The sequence below is a fragment of the Berghia stephanieae genome, chromosome 2 (assembly GCF_034508935.2).
Source record: "Berghia stephanieae isolate SIO BIC M18660-M18661 chromosome 2, UCSD_Bste_1.3, whole genome shotgun sequence".
Classification (NCBI taxonomy): Eukaryota; Metazoa; Mollusca; class Gastropoda; order Nudibranchia; family Aeolidiidae; genus Berghia; species Berghia stephanieae.
In genome coordinates, this window is record NC_088361.1 from 126,628,358 (window position 1) to 126,648,357 (window position 20,000).

Sequence of the window (20,000 nt, forward strand, 5' to 3'; positions counted from 1 at the left end):
CTCTCTCACACACACACAATCTCTATCTCTCTCTCTCTCTCTCTCTCTCTCTCTCTCTCTCTCTCTCTCTCTTAACGAGTTAACTGCCGTACTTTGGAAAAACCCGATCGATACTTGAAGAATGAGCTTTTATATAGCGCAATATCCACTAAACGTGCTCAAAGCGCTTTACAAGGGGTCCCTGGCCAACAACACCATTTAACATTTAGGACGGAACATGACATGACGCCTGTTAGGCGATAGTACAATTTTTTACACCTGAGTACGGTAAGAGAATGTGAGTAAAGAGTCTTCTCCAAGGGCTCAACTATGCGCCGAGCGAGGCTCGAACCCAGGACCTTCCGATCCGAAAGCGAGTATCAAACCACTAGACCACATAGCCGAACGAAAGATGAGTTTTCTGGCCAAATTTTTAAAAACGTATTTTTCCAGAGTACGGTTCATCATCTGATTTGTCTGGATCCTATTATAAAGCTTTGTAGATATTTTTTTTTCTTGATCACCCTCGGTCCTGTTCCACTGGATTTTCATGTCTCCCCCCTCCCTCTCTCTCTCTCTCTCTCTCTCTCTCTGTCTCTCTCTCTCTCTCTCTCTCTCTTTGTAAAGCGCCTTGAGCATGTATAGTGGATATTGCCCTATATAAAAGCTCATTTATTATTATTCCATTGTCGTGGTGTTACATTTAAGAAGTAGTAGTAATATATCTGTGTTTCAACATTTTTCACTTGTGCAACTTTTTTGGTCTAGTGGTATGACACTCGCCTTCCGACCTATAGATAGAATCAATCTTTGTTATTGTTTTTTGCCATCCGCATTTAAGAGTAATTCTCACTTAACTGCATTATCCAGACTATAATTTTATGTGTTGGTCCGTTATACTTCCGGATGGCATATATGTTGTATGTTGTGAACTTCTTAACCAAGCGCACACATTCTATAAGTTCCTGGTTCGAGTCCCCATTCTGGAGGCGCAAAGTTGATTGCTTTGAAAAGGTTTACCTTCTCTCACTTACTTATGTAAAATAATTACTGGACTAATACACAATCGCATTGCAGGCGTTAAGTCTCATCCTGTATGTTAAGTATCACTGGGACCCCTTTTAAACGCTTTTAGCACATTTAGTGGATATCGCTCTATAGATAGTATGCGCTTGGCTAATAAAATCACAATATTGCCATCCGGAAGTATAATGGACCAACACACAAAACTACTATGTGTAAACATGAACTTTTATAGTCCGGTTAATACAGCTTAGTGAGAATTACCCATAAACATGGATGGCAAAAAAAGAATAACAAAGACTCGAGTGACGCCAACTTCGTTCTATCTATATAAAAGCTCACATTTTATATAGACAATCATTGCACTGACTCTGTTCCTCTCTTACAGTTGTTTTTGTCAATACGAGCATCACCTTATGCACTAACAGCATCTGGCGTATACTTAATATCACAACTCGTCCAGCCTTCGTGGTTATGCTGGTTATTTCGGCGCAAAGTAAATGTTCTTCTAAAAAATGTATATTTCGGTCACTTGGTTTTAATTATTTTCTTATAGGAATTGGATTCAATAGTCTGATGTCACGTGGCCCAGCAACGGCGGCCATCGTGGTTCTAAACAAAGAAAATGGGTACTTTTTATTCTTCATGCTGGCTAGAACTTTTCGTATGTCTTGTAATCAGAATGTGTAAAAGTCAAAACATGATCAGATGTATCATGTTTTTTCCCTCTGGATACGCTTTTATGCTCGTCGGAGAAATATTTCATAAGGGCATCCGCCATTGTTCCGATAGTTTAGAGCCAGTTACTAAGTTACCATGCGTCATTACGAGGGGAGTGACGTCACGACTGTTGAAGCGTATTGTATTGACAAGTTTTTAAAGCTTATAGCATAATGTTATTGTTTTATTTTCAGCTTTGCACTATTCCTCTAATAAGAATTTTTTTTGGTGTTAACATGTTCAAGGAATAAGTTATCTAGATGTTGTTATAACAAAGCCATAATCATCACGCTCAATGCTAACAATCCGTCATTATCTGTCATTAATATCACGTGACTTACGTTGACTCAGAGCCTTTCGCAACTCTGTCACCATATATTTTGATAATTTCACAAATTTGGTAATGATTTAAAACCTCAACTGTTATGATGAATTATTCTCAATTTATTCACGTGCAGAACTGCCCTTCACTTTACTTTGTATTTCCACAAAATCAAAATGACATGCAATTGCCGGTCACACACGTAGACGATATGATACTGAAACATGTTTTAAAGCATGTCCCATTTGATTTTGTCATTTCTCAAAAACGCATACATATTTTATGGCATGAGTGCAAGGTTCCCCAGCAACAAGCAGATAACTGTCGTCTTTTATCAAATTACAAACATGAGCCATTTGTCAAGCTTTGTTCAGAAATGTATTCAGGTAAAAACATGATGTCAACAGATTGCATTTTTCAATAACGATATCGTTGCCAGTTGGTGGAGTATGGCCATGGGATGAATTGAACAAATTATATGTTCATGCATTTTTCAATAACGATATCGTTGCCAGTTGGTGGAAAATGGCCATTGGATGAATTGAACAAATACCCTCAACAGTCGTAACGTCACTTCCTTCCTTATGACGCATGGTAACTTGGTAACACTGGCTCTAAACTATCGGAACAATGGCGGACGCCCGTATGAAATATTCCCCCGGCGAGCATAAAAGCGTATCCAGAGGAAAAAAAACCCCATAAACTTGATCATGTTTTGAGTTTTACACATTCTGATCACAAGGCATATGAAAAGTTCTAGCCAGCATGAAGAATACAAAGTAATGATTTTCTTTGTTTAGAACCAAGATGGCCGCCGTTGCTGTGCGGCGTGACATCAGACTACTGAATCCAATTATATGTTCATGCATTTTTCAATAACGATATTGTTGCCATTTGGTGGAGTATGGATATTGGATGAATTGAACAAATGTGTTCATGCATTTTTCCAATCAAATGTCTTGATATTGTGTGTCACGCTAAAAATTCTGTTGAGCTGCTTATCTCGGCTGATATGCATAAACTAAAGACAGCGAGGGACTGAGCCTGTGAAAATTTTTATCTTACAACACTCCGTCGTCTTGGATCCAAGAGCAGATTTAGTGAAAATCTTTGGTTCAACCTTATCCTTCCTTCCTTATCTTGCAATTAACTCGAACTTTATCGAATGGTTGTAGAGGTGGAAAAAAAATTGAAAAAAAAACAACAACTATGTTTGTATGCAAGCCTCGGCTAAAGAGAGAAAAACTATTTAAGAAAAGAAAATATGAAAAGGGAAATAGCTGCTCTTTACTTCGTCATTAACAATTGTTTACCTCTCGCCCAGCCCCCGCGCTTCTCAATCCATTCTAGCTGACTTCCTCTTAGCCTCCCCCTCTTTTTATTGGCATCTTTGCCATGCAATTCGTTTGGCTTGAAATCAAAAGGAAAATAATAGAGTAAAAACTTGTCAGGAAGCATGCTCTGTTAATTCTAGAGCAACCCAGATTATAATTATTTTCACATTGTGGGCGATAGCATAAACGGACACCATTTAGACGAAGTGTTATGTTTCCGGAAGTATAAGTTAGTCGTTTCCCCTTGTCCTATTGTTAGAACAGGAGAATAATATTGATTATTACTAGGTTGCTTGTAACTATGTACCATTAGAGAATTGTACAAAGAGAGATACGAAATATCTTCAAAGAAAACAACCTACGTAAATTATTACACCCCCTTCTCTTTTTCGAACCGTGTTGCTAAGTTTCCGTTATATTTCCCTATTACAAGCCTTCATCTTATATATATTGAGCTTTTATATAGAGCAATATCCACTGAACGTGCTCAAAACGCTTTACAAGGGGTCCCTGGTCAACAGCAACATTTAAGATGTAGGACAAGACATGACGCCTGTTAGGCGATATTACAATTTTTCGGACAAAGACAACGCTGTTAACGGCCAGGTACTCATTTTACACCTGAGTACAGTGAGAAAATGTGAGTAAAGAGTCTTTTCCAAGGACTCAACTATGCGTCGAGCGAGGCTCGAACCCAGGACCTTCCGATCCGAAAGCGAGTGTCATACCACTAGACCACATAGCCGCACATGTAATATATATAACATATTATAATATTGCAGAATGTCAAGGGACTTCCTATTCAGAACCATTAAAAAAAAGCTCCTACCTTGGTACCATATTCCGTCACGGATGGCCGTCTTCTAGTTCTGTATTTGAGCAGCTTTAAAATAAAAACCGATGCGAACAACATTAAGGTTTCTAAAGATAGTATGCGCTTGGCTAAGAAGCTCACGACATTACCATCCGGAAGTATAACGGACCAACACACACAACTTTGTGTAACCATAAACTTTTAAAGTCTGGATAATACAGTTAAGTGAGAAGTATAAACGTGGATGGCAATAACAATAACAAAGACCAGAGTGACGTCATCTTCGTTGTATCAATAGCAGGAGCAAAACTCTGGTCACTCAGCTCTTTGTTTTTGTTTGTAGACTTCCGTTTTGGTGATTACTTCTCACTAAATTATATCTATCACACTATAAACTTTCGAGGTTACACATAGCTTTGTGTATTGGTACGTTATGTCCGGCTGTGAGTATATTACATAAACGCATAACATCGATTAGATTATTTGCAAAGAATGTCTAAAATTATTGCACAAGTTCCTCAACTCAAAGTAAAACTAACCAACTTCTCACGCAACAATTGGAAACATTCATTGGCCGAAATTGACCACCAAGTCGTTGAAAACATTCATAATTTAATTATCCTTCATCATCAAACAAGAAATGTCAATTTAATATAACATTACAATGGATGGATAGATTTAAGAATGAAGAAGTATGGGGGGAAAAACACAGCAGAAACCAGAGGGAGAGGAAATAGGAAGAAGACGATGGAGGTGGATTGGACCGTAGCCATCGTTAACTTATAGCCTGACACTGACCAAAAAATGACGTCAAAATGCCAGTCTTTGGCCACAAAAGAAAACAAATCGTGAATTGTATTCAATAGTTAAACCAATGGGACCACTTGTTTCCATGAGCACTACTTACGACAACTCACTAGGGGGTGCAGAAACCATAATATAATGATGTCAAATTGCCAGTCTTTTTGGGTTTCATTGTCAGGCTATAACTTAACGATGCTACGGTGGACACACCCTTAGAAAGAATGACTCCACTATAACAAAGAAAGTATTGGCCTGGCATCTTCAGGGCATAAGGTCAAGGGGAAGGCCACGAGGAACATGGAGAAGAGTTAAAGAAGCTGATATACAGGGACATGATAAGACATGGAACGAGTTTAAAAAGTTAGCTCAGGATAGAGCAGGAAGAAAACTATTTGTCTGTGGCCTATAGATAGAATGCGCTTGGCCAAGGAGTTCACAACATTGCCATCCGGAAGTATAACGGACCAACACACAAACTCTGTGTAACCATGAACTTTTATAGTCTGGTTAATACAGTTTAGTGAGAACAACTCACAAACGCGGATGGCAAAAACAATAACAGAGGCCTGAGTGACGTCATCTGCATACTATCTATTTGTCTGTGGCCTATACCTGACCAAGGTGAAAAAAGCAATAATGATGATGAAAGGACAAATCATAAGATGCTTGGGGTCAAATTATTGGTCGGCTGCTTTGTTGACTTTTGTTCTCAAAGATCAGACCAAGTGCATTTGTGAGATTTTGTTTGTTTTCGTATTGTCGAGCGCATCGTATAATGATTAATTCTCCCTTGTTAATCCTTTTGCTGTATTATTACAAATTATTAGTTTAAACTATTTTTTAAATTAAAAATAGAGTCGTTCTATCTCTTTATTTTATAACTTAACTTAATCGATTGAGTGAGAGATAAGGTGGGAGGGGGGGGGAATGAAAAATATTATAATCTTTGTAAGTAATTTATATCGCGCAATATCCGCGAAACGTGCTCAAAGTGCTTTAAAATGAGTCTCTAGCCAACAACAAGATTAAGGACGACACACGAGGCCTGTTAGGCGTTATTACGTTTTTTTTCTCCGACAGAGACAAAACTGTTGACGTGGATAGAATGTGAGTTAAGAGCCTTTTCCAAGGACTCAACCATGCCCCTGCTCGCCACTCAGAGCGAGACTCGAACTCGGGACCTTAGTATCCGAAGGTGAGTGTCATACCACAAGACCACAAAGCCGCACGGAAGAAGATCTGTGATGTCATCTTATCGGATTTTAAGTAAATATCGTAAAATACGGATTTTGATCTGGGTTACGACGAGGTTGAGTCCGAAACGTTCACTGATACGCTCGATTTCTTTGGGTTTGTTTGTTTGTTTTTTGTTTTTTTTTTACAATCTTAAAATTGATTGGACAATGACTCGAACTCATTTTTATGAATCAGCGAGCCATTCTTTACAATTCACGAGGGAATTTGTTTAGTAGTTATTTTGATAACCACGAAGGTAAATAGATCGATGACTAGATAGAGAGTGACATTTTGGACGATGAAATCATAGAAGAAGAGTGAGCTGGAGATAATGATAGAGATGGAAAGGAAGATAGAGTTAAAGAAATAAAAAATACACAAAAGAAGATAGAGAGAAAGAGAGAGAGAGGAAGAAAGAAAGAGAGAGGGAGAGAGAGAAAGAGAAAGAAAGAGAGAAAAGAGAGAGAGAGAGAGAGAGAGAGAGAGAGAAAGAAAAAGGACATCATTATCATCATCATCATCATCATCATCATTATCATCATCATCATCATCATCATCACCACCACTACCACCAGCACGATCATCATTCTCACCGCAATCTCGTTATTGTCATCATCCTCACACCATTTATAGTGGCATTTCAAAATCAGTATAACATTTACGTTTGAAATGGCAATATTTAAAATGGAGTGCAATCTTCAAAGTAGTGTGACATCACCACATTCATCAGATTGATAAAATATCATCCTAATTGATTTGATTACAAATGCTTATTCACACTGACTCACCAAGTTTATTGGTATAAAAAAGTATGTGTTTAATTCAAGACAAATGACAGCGCCGTATTATCATTTGTTCACATTTGCTTCCACATGCACACTGTCAACTTAGAATTATGGATGTAGCTCTTCAAAGTTCGCCCAGTTAACATTTTAAACAATTGATTATTACTTTTGGAAAAACACAAGTCGATCGCAAACAACTTGGTGAATCAAAATTTGAAATTTTCCTTTTTTGCGAATATTTCCCCTCATATTTCCCATATTCCTCAAGTTTCTTTTCCTCTGCATTCTTCTCCTGTTGCTGCTGCTTCTTCTCCCACTTCTAACCCTATCCTTCCTTCTTTTTCTTCTTCTTTTTCTTTTTCTTCTTCTTCTCCTACTTCTAACCCTATCATTCCTTCTTCTTCTTCTTCTTCTTCTTCTTCTTCTTCTTCTTCTTCTTCTTCTTCTTCTTCTTCTTCTTCTTCTTCTTCTTCTTCTTCTTCTTCTTCTTCTTCTTCTTCTTCTTCTTCTTTTCACTATGCGGTACACAAAAGCATGAATATCATAATAATAAGTCATACGACAACTCGATCATAATGAAAAATAACTTTATACGATTTACCAAGTATTTTATTCCCCTTGTGTATAATGAAAACACGATCAATAACAATGCAAATTAATAAGAAAACAAACAGTCTGTTGTCCTAGAACAGTGTTTATCTTATTATTATTGTTCTTTTTATATCAACCTACTACTTTCAATGCGGTTACAACAAGCCTTGTGAAACAGTAGGCGAAATAATTGCGAAGATCACACCCAACTCGAGTAGAGTAGCAGCAGTTAGATTCGGAGAGCAACTAGTTTAAATTCATACGGGCATGGACAGAGGATAAGTACCTTGTACGATTGAGGGTGTAGGATTAGATAAAAATAATGACAAATGATTGAAATAATTGCTGTCAATTCACAGTGGCCTTTTATGGCGTAGATATATCTGTGTTAACCGTGACGCGTAGCCTACTTACTTATGTAGTTACCATTCAGGCTTCAAACACATTGAGGCAAGTTGATTCTATAGTGATGATACACATTGAGCTCAACAGATGAGAACATTTCATAAATCGTTCTGTAGCCGGTTAATAGCTAATGTATTCAAGTCACTGTTGTTTCATTTTTTTCTCTTTTTTAATTTAGAAACAAATAAAACTATGGTAAATGTCCAAATAATTCAAAATCAGCATTCTAATTGGTCAAAGAGATTCGAAAGTAGGATAAAACAATGCGTCAACCTCTTACGGAACGATTATTTACTAAGTCTATGATTTAATATCAGTGAATATAAGTGTGTCCTAAGGGGATGGAATATGGATGGACAATGGCGTTCATCTTATGAAAAACTTTTTGAGGACTAATTCAGTATGGAGTTTTTATCATTAAATCCCATAATTTCTTCTACAACTATAAGACAGTCAGCTGACTAAGGAGATAGTATATAATCTGCAACAGGACATGTTCCCAAAATGATTTCGTGATTAAGGAATACTTGAACACACTATTGTTGTGATATCTTGAGGCTTGTTTATTGTGGCTAGTTCATTGAGTTTGGTGCCGGGATTCCAACAGGGACCTTGGAGTCTCGGTGCCCTGGCAGGGTCCTAGAATGTACCAACTGACCGATCCCTGGATTATTATTGTCAAAGGTAAGTATCTTTATCTAAAGCATGCATACTGACTCACACCAATAAAAAAAATCAAGTTTCGTTTCGATAGAATTATTCTCAAATGGTCAAAATGATCAAACTTGACATTTATGTTATGACTTTTTGACCTGTTGAAGGTTAGTTAAGGTGCCGACCTTTGAATTATTTTGACAATTTGATAAACATTTCAATGGATCAATGTTTCAAGGAGTGGCAATTTACTTCCTGTTCACTTTGTGCCAGATAGCAGATAAAGCCTGCATTTACCACAATTTGATCACTTCAATATAATATTCTCTGTTAAACTTACTTATTCTTCTTATTAGACTCTAGTGAACAATAGACCGAGATATAATTCGTCTATCTATCTATCTATCTATCTATCTATCTATCTATCTATCTATCTATCTATCTATCTATCTATCTATCTATCTATCTATCTATCTATCTATCTATCAATATCTGTCTGTCTATCTATCTCTATCTATCTATCTATCTATCTATCTATCTATCTATCTATCTATCTATCTATCTATCTATCTATCTATCTATCAATATCTGTCTATCTATATCTATCTATCTCTCTATCTATCTATCTATCGATTTATCTATCTACTATCTGTTTTAAACACACGCTCACACACACACACGCACACACACACACACACACACATATATATATATATATATATATATATATATATATATATGCTGTTACACTTTATATTATGTTTACATTCATATTATTTATTTAGTCAACATTTAATGTATCAAGATATCGAGAGGCTCAGGTCGTCGTAAAGTCAGTACAAGGCGTTATTTAGAAACATTGGAACGGTTGCGTACATCATCACGTGACTTGTGAAAGAAAATAGGCGAATGAATTAAAACGGACTTCAATAAGAAAAAGGTTTTTATATCGTGGCACTTGCGTGCAACACATCTCTTGCGTCGCATGTTTTTCCAATCAAACACTTCAAATAATGGGTTGCATTGTCGTTTGCTATTTCAAAGGGAAATCCGCCAGATTGTTTTCACCCAACTACCGGAAGCTTGCAGGTTCAGGGACACAACGCCGTGTTTAAATGCGATTTCAACGTTTGATTTAAAACAAACAGCAAATAGAGGCTTTTTCTTTTTACAACTACTTTGTGAATAAAAGCTTAGATCTGTTTCACTTTTACACTTAAAACACAACACGAGAAGTGAAACGAGACACGGAATTCTGATAATGAATAAGGACGTTAAATTTATGATTGAGAAACTGATTCAAAAGCTTTGCATGCTACACAGATATTGTACAAAACGGTAGGGGCTGCCTGAAGCCTGGGATCGTGAAAATACTAACGAAAGGTTGAAAATGGAGAGGCTTCGGATGGGAACAATAAGGCTTCGGATGGGAACAATGTTGTTCCCATCCGAAGCATCTCCATTTTCACTCTTTCGTTAAAGATATTGTACATAAATTGAAGTGTGAAATTTGAAGGGATCAATTTGCATTTTAAACCAGCGTTTATAATATACTTATAGGATAAAAAAACATGGCGCCATGAAACCAACCTCAGCCGTTTTCAGATGTGGGAGTGTTTTATTGTGCAAATGGAAACTAAGAATAGTATAATATGGTGTAGATGTGCAAATGCAGTCCAATTGTATACACCTGTGTGAAAATACAGATCTCAATCAATATATCCCTTTTTTGCATTACATTCGGATATAATAAAAGATCCTCAGAGAAAAGAGATAAGAGAAAGTCATTTCAAAGTCTTCAACAGTACGCCTTTGTAAAAACATAAAGACCATTTCAGCGGGTTACTGTCACCTCACGACTATGCAATGGATATGTAATCCCGTGGACAGCCACTGGGAGGTCCGTGTACTAAAACGCTGGGCAAGTCCTGCAATGACACGCTATCCATATCCGTCACTGTCGTCGAATCCACAATAATAATGATAACAATAATAATGATAATAATGATAGTGATAATAATAGTAATAATAATAATAATAATAATAATAATAATAATAATAATAATAGTAATAATAATAATAATAATAATAATAATAGTAATAATAATAATAATAATAATAATAATAATAATAATAGTAATAATAATAATAATAATAGTAATAATAATAATAATAATAATAATAATAATAATAATAATAATAATAATAATAATAATAATAATAATAACAACAATTCTTTCTAATTTTCTATATAAGACGTCAACTTTTTTAATAAAATAAAAATTCGGATCCACAACACAGCAATGCCTATAATGAATACAATGAAAAAGAATTTTTAACGGCGTAAGTACTTGCCGACCCGACAAATTATAATACAAAAATCACTGTCAGCGAGTATCCCACCAGTCAGAAAAGTCAGATTTTTGAGACTACTGGATCACGCGGCTTTTGACTAGGTGGCTAGACATTAATTTTAGCCGTCAAGATCGAAAGTCAGAGTATGGTCAAAATAGCTTTTTCTCAGAGCTGTTGGCCGCTGACATTCTACTACTTCAAGAGACACATCTTTATACAGAAGTCTAATCTTTCCCATTGTATATCCCAGACTATATTATGATGGTTAAGGACGAAGATAACAAGGCTTGCAAAAAGTGAAGAGCATCTGGTTGGACATTGCATTGATGAGATGCCGCTGCCGAGCGGTTTCATAAGTGTGGAAAAGTTTGTACATATTGGGTAGATCGCCGAAATATTGCAGTGCAACCATTTAGAGCTGCTGCCACGAATAGAGGATAAATCATCGTGATAATAATATCATCATGCAAACATTTATATTCCGACATGTACCTCACTAATTTTATATTTGGACATTTGTTTTGGTAACCAAATAGGTACTAATCAAACAGTACGACAACGTATACCTCAGTAAAGAGCAAATTGAGTAACGTATTTGTAGTTATCTTTCGAGTTACACAACCTGCCGCAACTGTTTTAGATTTGTATTTCAACCGTGAAGTTTCTGAAAACAAAATCCAGGAGGAATCGTTTGAGAGACAATGTGCGCGAGCCAAGGCAGTGCTACTGGTTCAAAAACGTGTTTAAATCCGCTACATTTTGTATTGGGGGGGGGGGGTAATGTCCGCCAGTTCTTAATCGAAATTTTCTTATATGTGACCCGCCGTCTCAAAGCGGTATTATGTCGGGATACACTCGATTAGGGAAATTGAATTCATTGCCACAAATATAAAACTTGGGTTTAATTTCTCTACGTCATGCTGGAGTATAAATACTATTTTTTGCTTTACAAAAACTTTTAAGGTCCAATTTCTCATCATTCCATCTCAAAATTCACTTTTTGGGGTCAGAATCATCCCGACATAATACCGTTTGAGACGGAGGGTCACATATCGATATAAAACGATTAGGATTGGAAATTTATGCTTTTCTCAGATTGATGTATACTTCAAAATATTGTAAGAAAATTCCAGGGGATATCACGGTACTAGCAAAGAGAATAATTAATCGTTATTTGGTTGTATTCCAATTCACTCAATGCGAGGTCACCCCCCTCAATAAAACTCAAAGTTTGTGCATTTACATATTCATATTCAATTCCAATTTTTATTTTAGGCAATTACCAGTATGAAATAATATACGTTTACATAGAATAGAATGTCCAATTAATACAGGTAAAATCAATAATTAATCAAAGGAAATACCAAAAATAATTAAATAAATAAGTATATATGGATGAGTACAACCTGCCTACTTGAAATTGGAAAAATTCGTGGTTTCAGAGGTAAAAACACAGTAGACGGTAGCTATAACTTACCTTAAAAATTACAAATTTGTCCTCAGTTTATTATTATATACTAGCTCTGGCAGCAATATGTCGTTTTCATGAGATGCTTTATTGAACTAAATAGCTTTATGTAGTACTTCCGTTAGGATTTAAAATTCGTAAGCTTACAAAATTGTCGTAGTTGTAGGCAGGGCTGCATTTAAATACAAATTTTCAGCAAGCGGTTCATTCCAACATAATACCAGATTCAAACGATTAGTCACATATCTGAGTATAGAACCCACCGCCTTCTGTGGAATGTAGAATGTGCTTAATTATATAAATACCAATTTGCAATACATTCCGATATAATAAAGGATTTCATGGCATGAGCTTCCTCTATCGATCCTCAGACAAAAGAGATAAGAGAATGCGTTAAAGGAAATGGGATTCTGTCTGGGGAGAAAAGAAAACAAAGCAGTGGCAATGAGCCTCTTATAGATCGCTTTGATGCGTATTGATGTGTATTGATTACAAGACCCACCATTAACCCCCTTCCCCGCCCAACCATTCCTTCCTCTATCCCCCTCTCATTGCAACAAGGGTGGCTATATTATAAAGCTTACAGGAGACGACAACAAACCAGTAATCGAACACTTCAAAGATTAGTCGTTCATTTCTTTTGTTTTGCTTTGTTTTGACGGCCTAATCATATTACGGAAGTTGATATTAATATTGCTTAAAGTAATTGAATCGTATCAATACTAGTAATAACAACAAAGTATTAACCAGTTCACTGGCATACTTTGAAAGACACGTATTTAAAAGATTGACCAGAAAACTCGTCTTTTGAATATCAATCGATTTAAATGACCCTCGTCTTCTTGGCAACAACTCTCAAACAGGGGACCTCTCCATTATTGCAATCCGCAACCATCATCACCAGTGCCCCTCCTATCTTCTCCTCGTCCTCTTCCTCTTCTTCTTCCTTCTCCTCATCTTCTTCCTTCATCTCCTCTTCCTCCTCCTACTCCTCCTCCTCCTCGTCCTCCTCCCCTCTTCGCCCTTCACTCCCCATCCTTTCTCATCTCTCCCCATTTTTCAATTTTTTATCTCACCCAACATTGTCACTGCTTGAGGATTCTTTTCTAGCGCCACCCCTCCAAATTCCTACCCCATAGGGAAGTCAATCTTTTATTCACTGTTCATTCATTAAATAATTTTAAAATCTTATTTAAACCTCGCATCATTTGTTTAATTTCAAGTCTTTGTGTATGCTTTGACATTTTCCTGTGAGATTATATAAAATTGCTCGATGTAAATCAGCTTTCCACACCGGCATTAGTAAGCGCTTAAACTTTCCAACAAATCTAAATTAGATCTAGCAACCCCGTTGGCGATATCTGAAGTAATTCAGACATATCGGGGATATGATATGGACACAAGTTGTTTGTCTGTGGTCGTCTAACCTCTCGTCTAAAGTCATGGGTTTTTCAGATATCAATTCGCCGTTTCTTTACTATACAAATATGATTCTATATTTGTAAATACAATAATTCAAGAGCAATATTGATTTAATTCCGAAGAACGCACAGCCGTCAAGTAACCCGACACTACATACCAGACACAATCACCAACTTTACATTCCCCGAAATACTTTGGGTCATTATCTTAAGGCTTTTAAAACGTCTATTGACGTGTCTCGGTGATTATAAAGAGAATGCATGGCTTCAGAGTTACATTGTCTCCTCTAACTTCATCTTTTGCTTTTCCCTCGTCTCATAGTCCTCCTCTTCCTCCTCCTCGACAGCCTTTTCCGTCTCCTCCTCCTCCTCCTCTTCCACAACCTCCTCCTTCTCCTTCTCCTCCTCCTCCTCATCTTCCTCATATTTCTTCTTCTTCCTTCTCTTTTTGCTTCTCTTTCTACTCCACATCCCCGTCGTCATTCTCTTCTCCCTCCTCCTTTTTCATCTTTCTCTTTGTGGAGCGAAGATCATTTAGTTGTCTCTCTGAAACTTGGAATTGATCCATTTTTATCTATCAATCCTCTCCTTATAAAAAGGAATGAGCTACTTTCTATATTTATAAATACGGTCGATATTGGGCCTCGTCTGGAGGGACGACCCGACGTCATGAGCTCCGACACAATCAACAATTTTACAATCTCCAAATACATTAGACACTTTCTACGGGTCATTACCAGCGCGCCTATAAAACGTCTTGTGGTGTGTTTCGGTGCTTGAATGCAATTGGGAAATGTCCTTCTTGGAGAAAATTGTATTAAAAAAAATGGACTAGGCCTCAACCTAGTGTTCTCCTTCTTCACCCTCCTCTTCCTCTTTCTCACCCTCCTCTTCTTCTTGTTTTTCTTGTTGTTGTTTTTGTTCTAGTTCTTGTTCTTGTTCTCATTTTTGTTCTTGTTCTTGTTCTTGTTCTTGTTCTTCTTGTTCTTGTTCTTGTTCTTCTTGTTCTTGTTCTTGTTCTTCTTGTTCTTGTTCTTCTTCTTTCTTCTTCTGTCTTCTCTTCTTTTTTTCTTCTTCTTCTTGTTCTTTTCTTCTTCTTCTTCTCTTCTTCTTCTTCTTCTTTTCTTCTTCTTTCTTCTTCTTCTTCTTCTTCTTCTTGTTCTCTTCTTCTTCTTCTTCTCTCTTCTTCTTCTTTCTTCTTCTCTTCTTCTTCTTCTTCTTCTTCTTCTTCTTCTTCTTCTTCTTCTTTCTTCTTCTCTTCTTCTTCTTCTCTTCTTCTTCTTCTTCTTCTTCTTTCTTCTTTCTTTCTTCTTCTCTTCTTCTTCTCTTCTTCTTCTTCTTCTTCTTCTTCTTCTTCTTCTTCTTCTTCTTCTTCTTTCTTCTTCTTTCTTCTTCTTCTTCTTCTTCTTCTTCTTCTTCTTCTTCTTCTTCTTCTTCTTCTTCTTCTTCTTCTTCTTCTTCTTCTTCTTCTTCTTCTTCTTCTTCTTCTTCTTCTTCTTCTTCTTCTTCTTCTTCTTCTTCCCCTTCTTCTTCTTCTTCTTCTTTCGATTGTGACTGAAACATTCAGATCGAGTATTGATACTGGAAATATTCCTCCACGACGATCTATCCTCCGCCTACTTCATGTACTCGGAGTTTGTAGGGATGTTGCTCGTTGACAGCCTCGAACTGGCCAGGAACGTCAACCTCTGACGACCAAGAGCTCTTTTTCCTTCGATGTAGCCACTTTGTATTCGGCTTTCAATATGCCGTCGTGGCCACATACGGCCAAGAAAGCCCATTTGCCCTTTGGCTTGGGTTCAAATGTTCTTTTATCCTTCTTTTCAATTCCGCAACCCTTCGATAACTCGAATTGTATAAATATTGGATCTGGTGAAAAGATAGATAGCGTAGCAAACATAATTGTTTTACACGACATTAAAAAAAATGCGATTTTAGGCGTGTCCAATGGCTTTACAGGAAAACGAATGTGGAATAAAATAAAATTCTTGTGTTTGAAATTTTAAACAAGTTCCCAATCTCGCCTCGCAACCGCTGGAGCGCACGTCGGGAACGATTTGAAAATTTCAAGTGCATATGTTCAAGAACCTTATTTTATTCCCTCCCAAGGACCTCATCTATATTATTTCTTATAAGATTTCATTCTTTTTCAATAATGATAGGTTCTAGCATTCAACGATTTAGCATTAAGAACATTATGAATTATCATGAAAAAAAAAGTCTTGAACAGTTACGTTTTTTTTTCTCTAAAGATTAAGGATTCCTCATAATATTTTTTCTATTATGTTACAGTAAAATTGAACCCTCCCCTTCATATGCACATTTGCAGGTCTGATAATCCAAATTGTTATTGGTTCATTGTTGTAATGGAAATACTCTCAAACCACCACAATATAATATTGTCCATTTGACCGTAATAAGTCACGTCCATACTTGCGCTCGGTGATCAGACCTACTATACGTTCACCTAGGTCTTCTAATAACGATAGGGATAAAATAAATACTCATGGAGCTTAGAATCACTCTGCTTTTGGGTCCCCCACTGATCTCAACACTCACTCTGTTACGTTCATGTGAGGTGATGGAAAGGGTAGATGATGAATCGGTCTTCTGGTCAGAGGTCATTTGCTGCTCTTGAATTCATTTTCGGGGATGCAAGTGAAGGGATAGTCGGGTCTGTGGATTGTTGTGGATTGGTGTGGATTGGTGTGGGTTGGTGCGTACTTGGTCCAGTAACGGGGTTTGTCAAAAATGAAGATGGATGAGGGGTTTGATTGCATTCATTCATTTTGCCATACGATACGACAGATGGGCTATAGTGCTATAATATGCCTTTTTGTTTTATTTCTGAGTGTATGCTAGATATGCATGTTATATGCGTACGCATATATAAGAATTATTGCATGTGTGGTGTTTGACAATATCTGATCTTTATTAAAGCATTTCTGAAAAAAAACAGACTTCTTAATAATTCTGTGCGAGGGATTAAAACAAATCCATAGATTTAGAATGCATACTCTAATAGCAAAATCACCGATTATTGGAAAATAGATTTACATTATGTTTATGTGTGTGTGTGTGTGTGTGTGTGTGTGTGTGTGTATGTGTCTGTACATTTTTATACATTATGTATATATATTTCATTCAAAGCTTTTTGGGGATGGATGAAATATTGTAATAGGCATTGAGAACAAGGAAAGCGGGGTATTAATCATAAATGATATATTTTTTATTTGTAAAAGATTCAGTCCTATATAATTATGCCGACGATAATACACCATTGAACTGCCATAGCGATTTTGAAACTCTGATTGATGTTCTTGAGTGGGAGAGCCAGATCCTCACAAATTGGTTACATATAAATTGCAAGAAAGCTAAGCCAGAAAAGTTCCAGGCTCTAGCTGTAGTCAAAAGAACGCGGAATAATTTCCCGGCATTTAATATTGATTCAGTAACAATACCATGTGAAGACACTGTTAGGTTACTTGGATTTGATATTGACTTTCAACTTAAATTAGGAAATATGCAGGAAGGCATCTCAACAATTAAACGTACTAAAAAGAAAAGGAAGACACCTCTCCAAACTAAATAAGCTAACAATTTTCCATACGTTTATTTTATCAAATTTTAGCTTTTGTCCACTCACTTGGCATTTCTGCTCAAGAGCAAATACCAAGAAAATGGAAAAAAAAAAACAACAAAAAACAAAACAAGAACGTGCTCTCAGATTTATCAGACTATACCGGCACCTACGAAGAGTCATTAACAAAGGCTAAAATTATCCCCCTTGAAACCAAGCGAATGCAAATTATGGCAACATAAACTTTCAAAATTCTTCACAAATTGTCCTAAAAATGTCTAGAAAATTTAGTATCTTTAAAAGAAAAAAAGATATGATTTTAGGAGCATCAATACTGTTAATGTCCCAAATATCAAAACAACCCATTTTGGTAAACAGTCCTTTCGTTTTGCCGCTGCAGTTTCGTGGAATTATCTACCAGAGCACATGAGAACATAGACAGCTTTAAATTGGTTTGAGAGACTCTTATAACAAAGTTTGCAGCATGGTAAACTTGTCAGATCTGTTTTCTGTTCTCCTACATAGGCCCCGAGATTAATTAAAACCGTGAGACATGTCAATTGTATGTAAAATATTAAGTACTCCTTTTTTTATGAGGATTTACAGTAAAGTTTATGTCGGCGAAAAGCCTAAAAGGGCTGATCAGATTTCAATAAGAAATTATTCATTATTTTATTTTATTTTTAATTATCTCCATATAGTTTTTGTTTTGTTTTATTTTTCTAGTTGATGTTTTTGTATAAAAGATGTAGACATATAATATATATATATATATATATATATATATATATCTGTATATATATATATATATAAATATATATATATATATATATATATCTATATATATATATATATATATTTATATATATATGTATACACACATTTATATATATATATATATATATATATATATATATATATATATATATATATTCAATTCAATTCCTTGATTCTAATATTAGAGTGTCGTATTTCTTAACTGTGCTACTACTGGAGATGGGGAAAATTCTTACGCTGTCCCTCTCAGCAGGGCTGCCAGACATTCATAGACTTTTCGATGTTTTTATGAGTGGGGGGTTAGGACGGTCACAAATACTGAGTACCATTATTAATATTGTATTTAAATATAAAAGAAAAAAAATAACAGACCTTTTCATTATTCCGAGCTTCTACTAGCTACACCTATATATTTCTAGAAATTACCAAAATGTTTGTAAATACAAATCTACGATTTAAAAGTCAGACAAATTTATATAGTCGGTGTTAATTTAGCTTTCCTTGTGAATATAAAAGTGATTTTATTAAATGATTTTAAAACTGTATCTATCAAAACTCTAATGTGAATTTTCATTCACTCAGCTTTTAACTCACTCAACCCTAACACTGACTATATCATTTTTTTTACCACATGCCTATTTATTACATTATTCTTAGACAAATTATAGGCGTAGTATCAAAGCTGTTGATTTTAATTTTCACGTGTTTATGGAAGTTGAATAAAGATATCTATGTACATGCTCATTTTTTATACATTTTCCCCCAATTTTGAACAGTAGCAAAAATCTTTAGGATTGAGTGAGTTAAAATGCCAAGTGTTTATAAAGGAAATGGCATAAAATCTACAAAGTTGGAAACCTTGGCCCCTAGAGGACAATCCACTAATTGGACACTTCGTGTGGTCCCCTCTAATCGTAACTCAGAATATAAGGCTTCCTTTATGCCCTAGGAGGCATAGAGAAAAGAGTAGAAATGAGGAGATGGGGGGGGGGGGGGGGACGGATATGTAGCAGATAAATGTGGAGGACATATGCGGTGACTTCATGGACAGGACTTCTGAAAAGGAAAGGTACACGTGAGAAGAACGCTTCGGGCACTCAACCTTCATGAAACACAAGCAATATAACAAGTTGCTTAAAAATGGTTATTATTATTATTATTATTATTATTATTATTATTATTATTATTATTATTATTATTATTATTATTATTATTTTCATCATCATCATCATTATTTTTATCATTATTGTTTCAAGTGCAGCGCCTTGAATGTTTATTATGAGGTTTGGTCCTTTTCTATATGAGAGACTTCCGGCTATTCATACTCTTAAACACGCAATGATGAGATTAACTTCAGAATGAGAACCAAATGGAAACGTAAACAAAAAAGGTAAACGAGATATTGCCTCATAGATCAGTGTCGCTGATGTCTCACATGTAAAATACTCGAGCATATTAAGTTTCATTTAACAATGGAGCACAATGAAAGACACAATGTGCTAGTCGATTATCAACAAAGGTTCCGGAAACTTAGCTCTTGTGAAAGCCAGCTCGTAAACACCATAGAAGAAATAGGAAAGGCATTAACAGCAGAACTACTTGTTTTGGACTTTTCGAAAGCATTTGATAATGTGCCACAGAGACGACTTCTCAGAAAACTGGAACACAATGGAATTAAAACCATCGACCCAAAGTCCCCCATTGATGAAGAAAACGACTCAAAACGGAAGGA

General features: G+C 36.0%; 1 protein-coding gene across 6 annotated transcripts in view; it reads left to right on the top strand.

Moving 5' to 3' along the window:
• LOC144966545 (protein unc-13 homolog B-like) overlaps positions 1-20,000 on the top strand; it is a 299,970-nt gene that overhangs the window by 34,870 nt on the left and 245,100 nt on the right. For 5 of the 6 annotated variants that reach the window (XM_078903194.1, XM_078903195.1, XM_078903192.1 and 2 more), the window contains exon 2: positions 8,192-8,697. In XM_078903194.1, coding sequence (XP_078759320.1) covers positions 8,658-8,697 — 40 coding nt within the window. In that variant the 5' untranslated portion in view covers positions 8,192-8,657. Of the gene's footprint in view, positions 1-8,050; positions 8,146-8,191; positions 8,698-20,000 lie in introns of those variants that run through there. The other variant, XM_078903200.1, reaches the window with a different exon arrangement.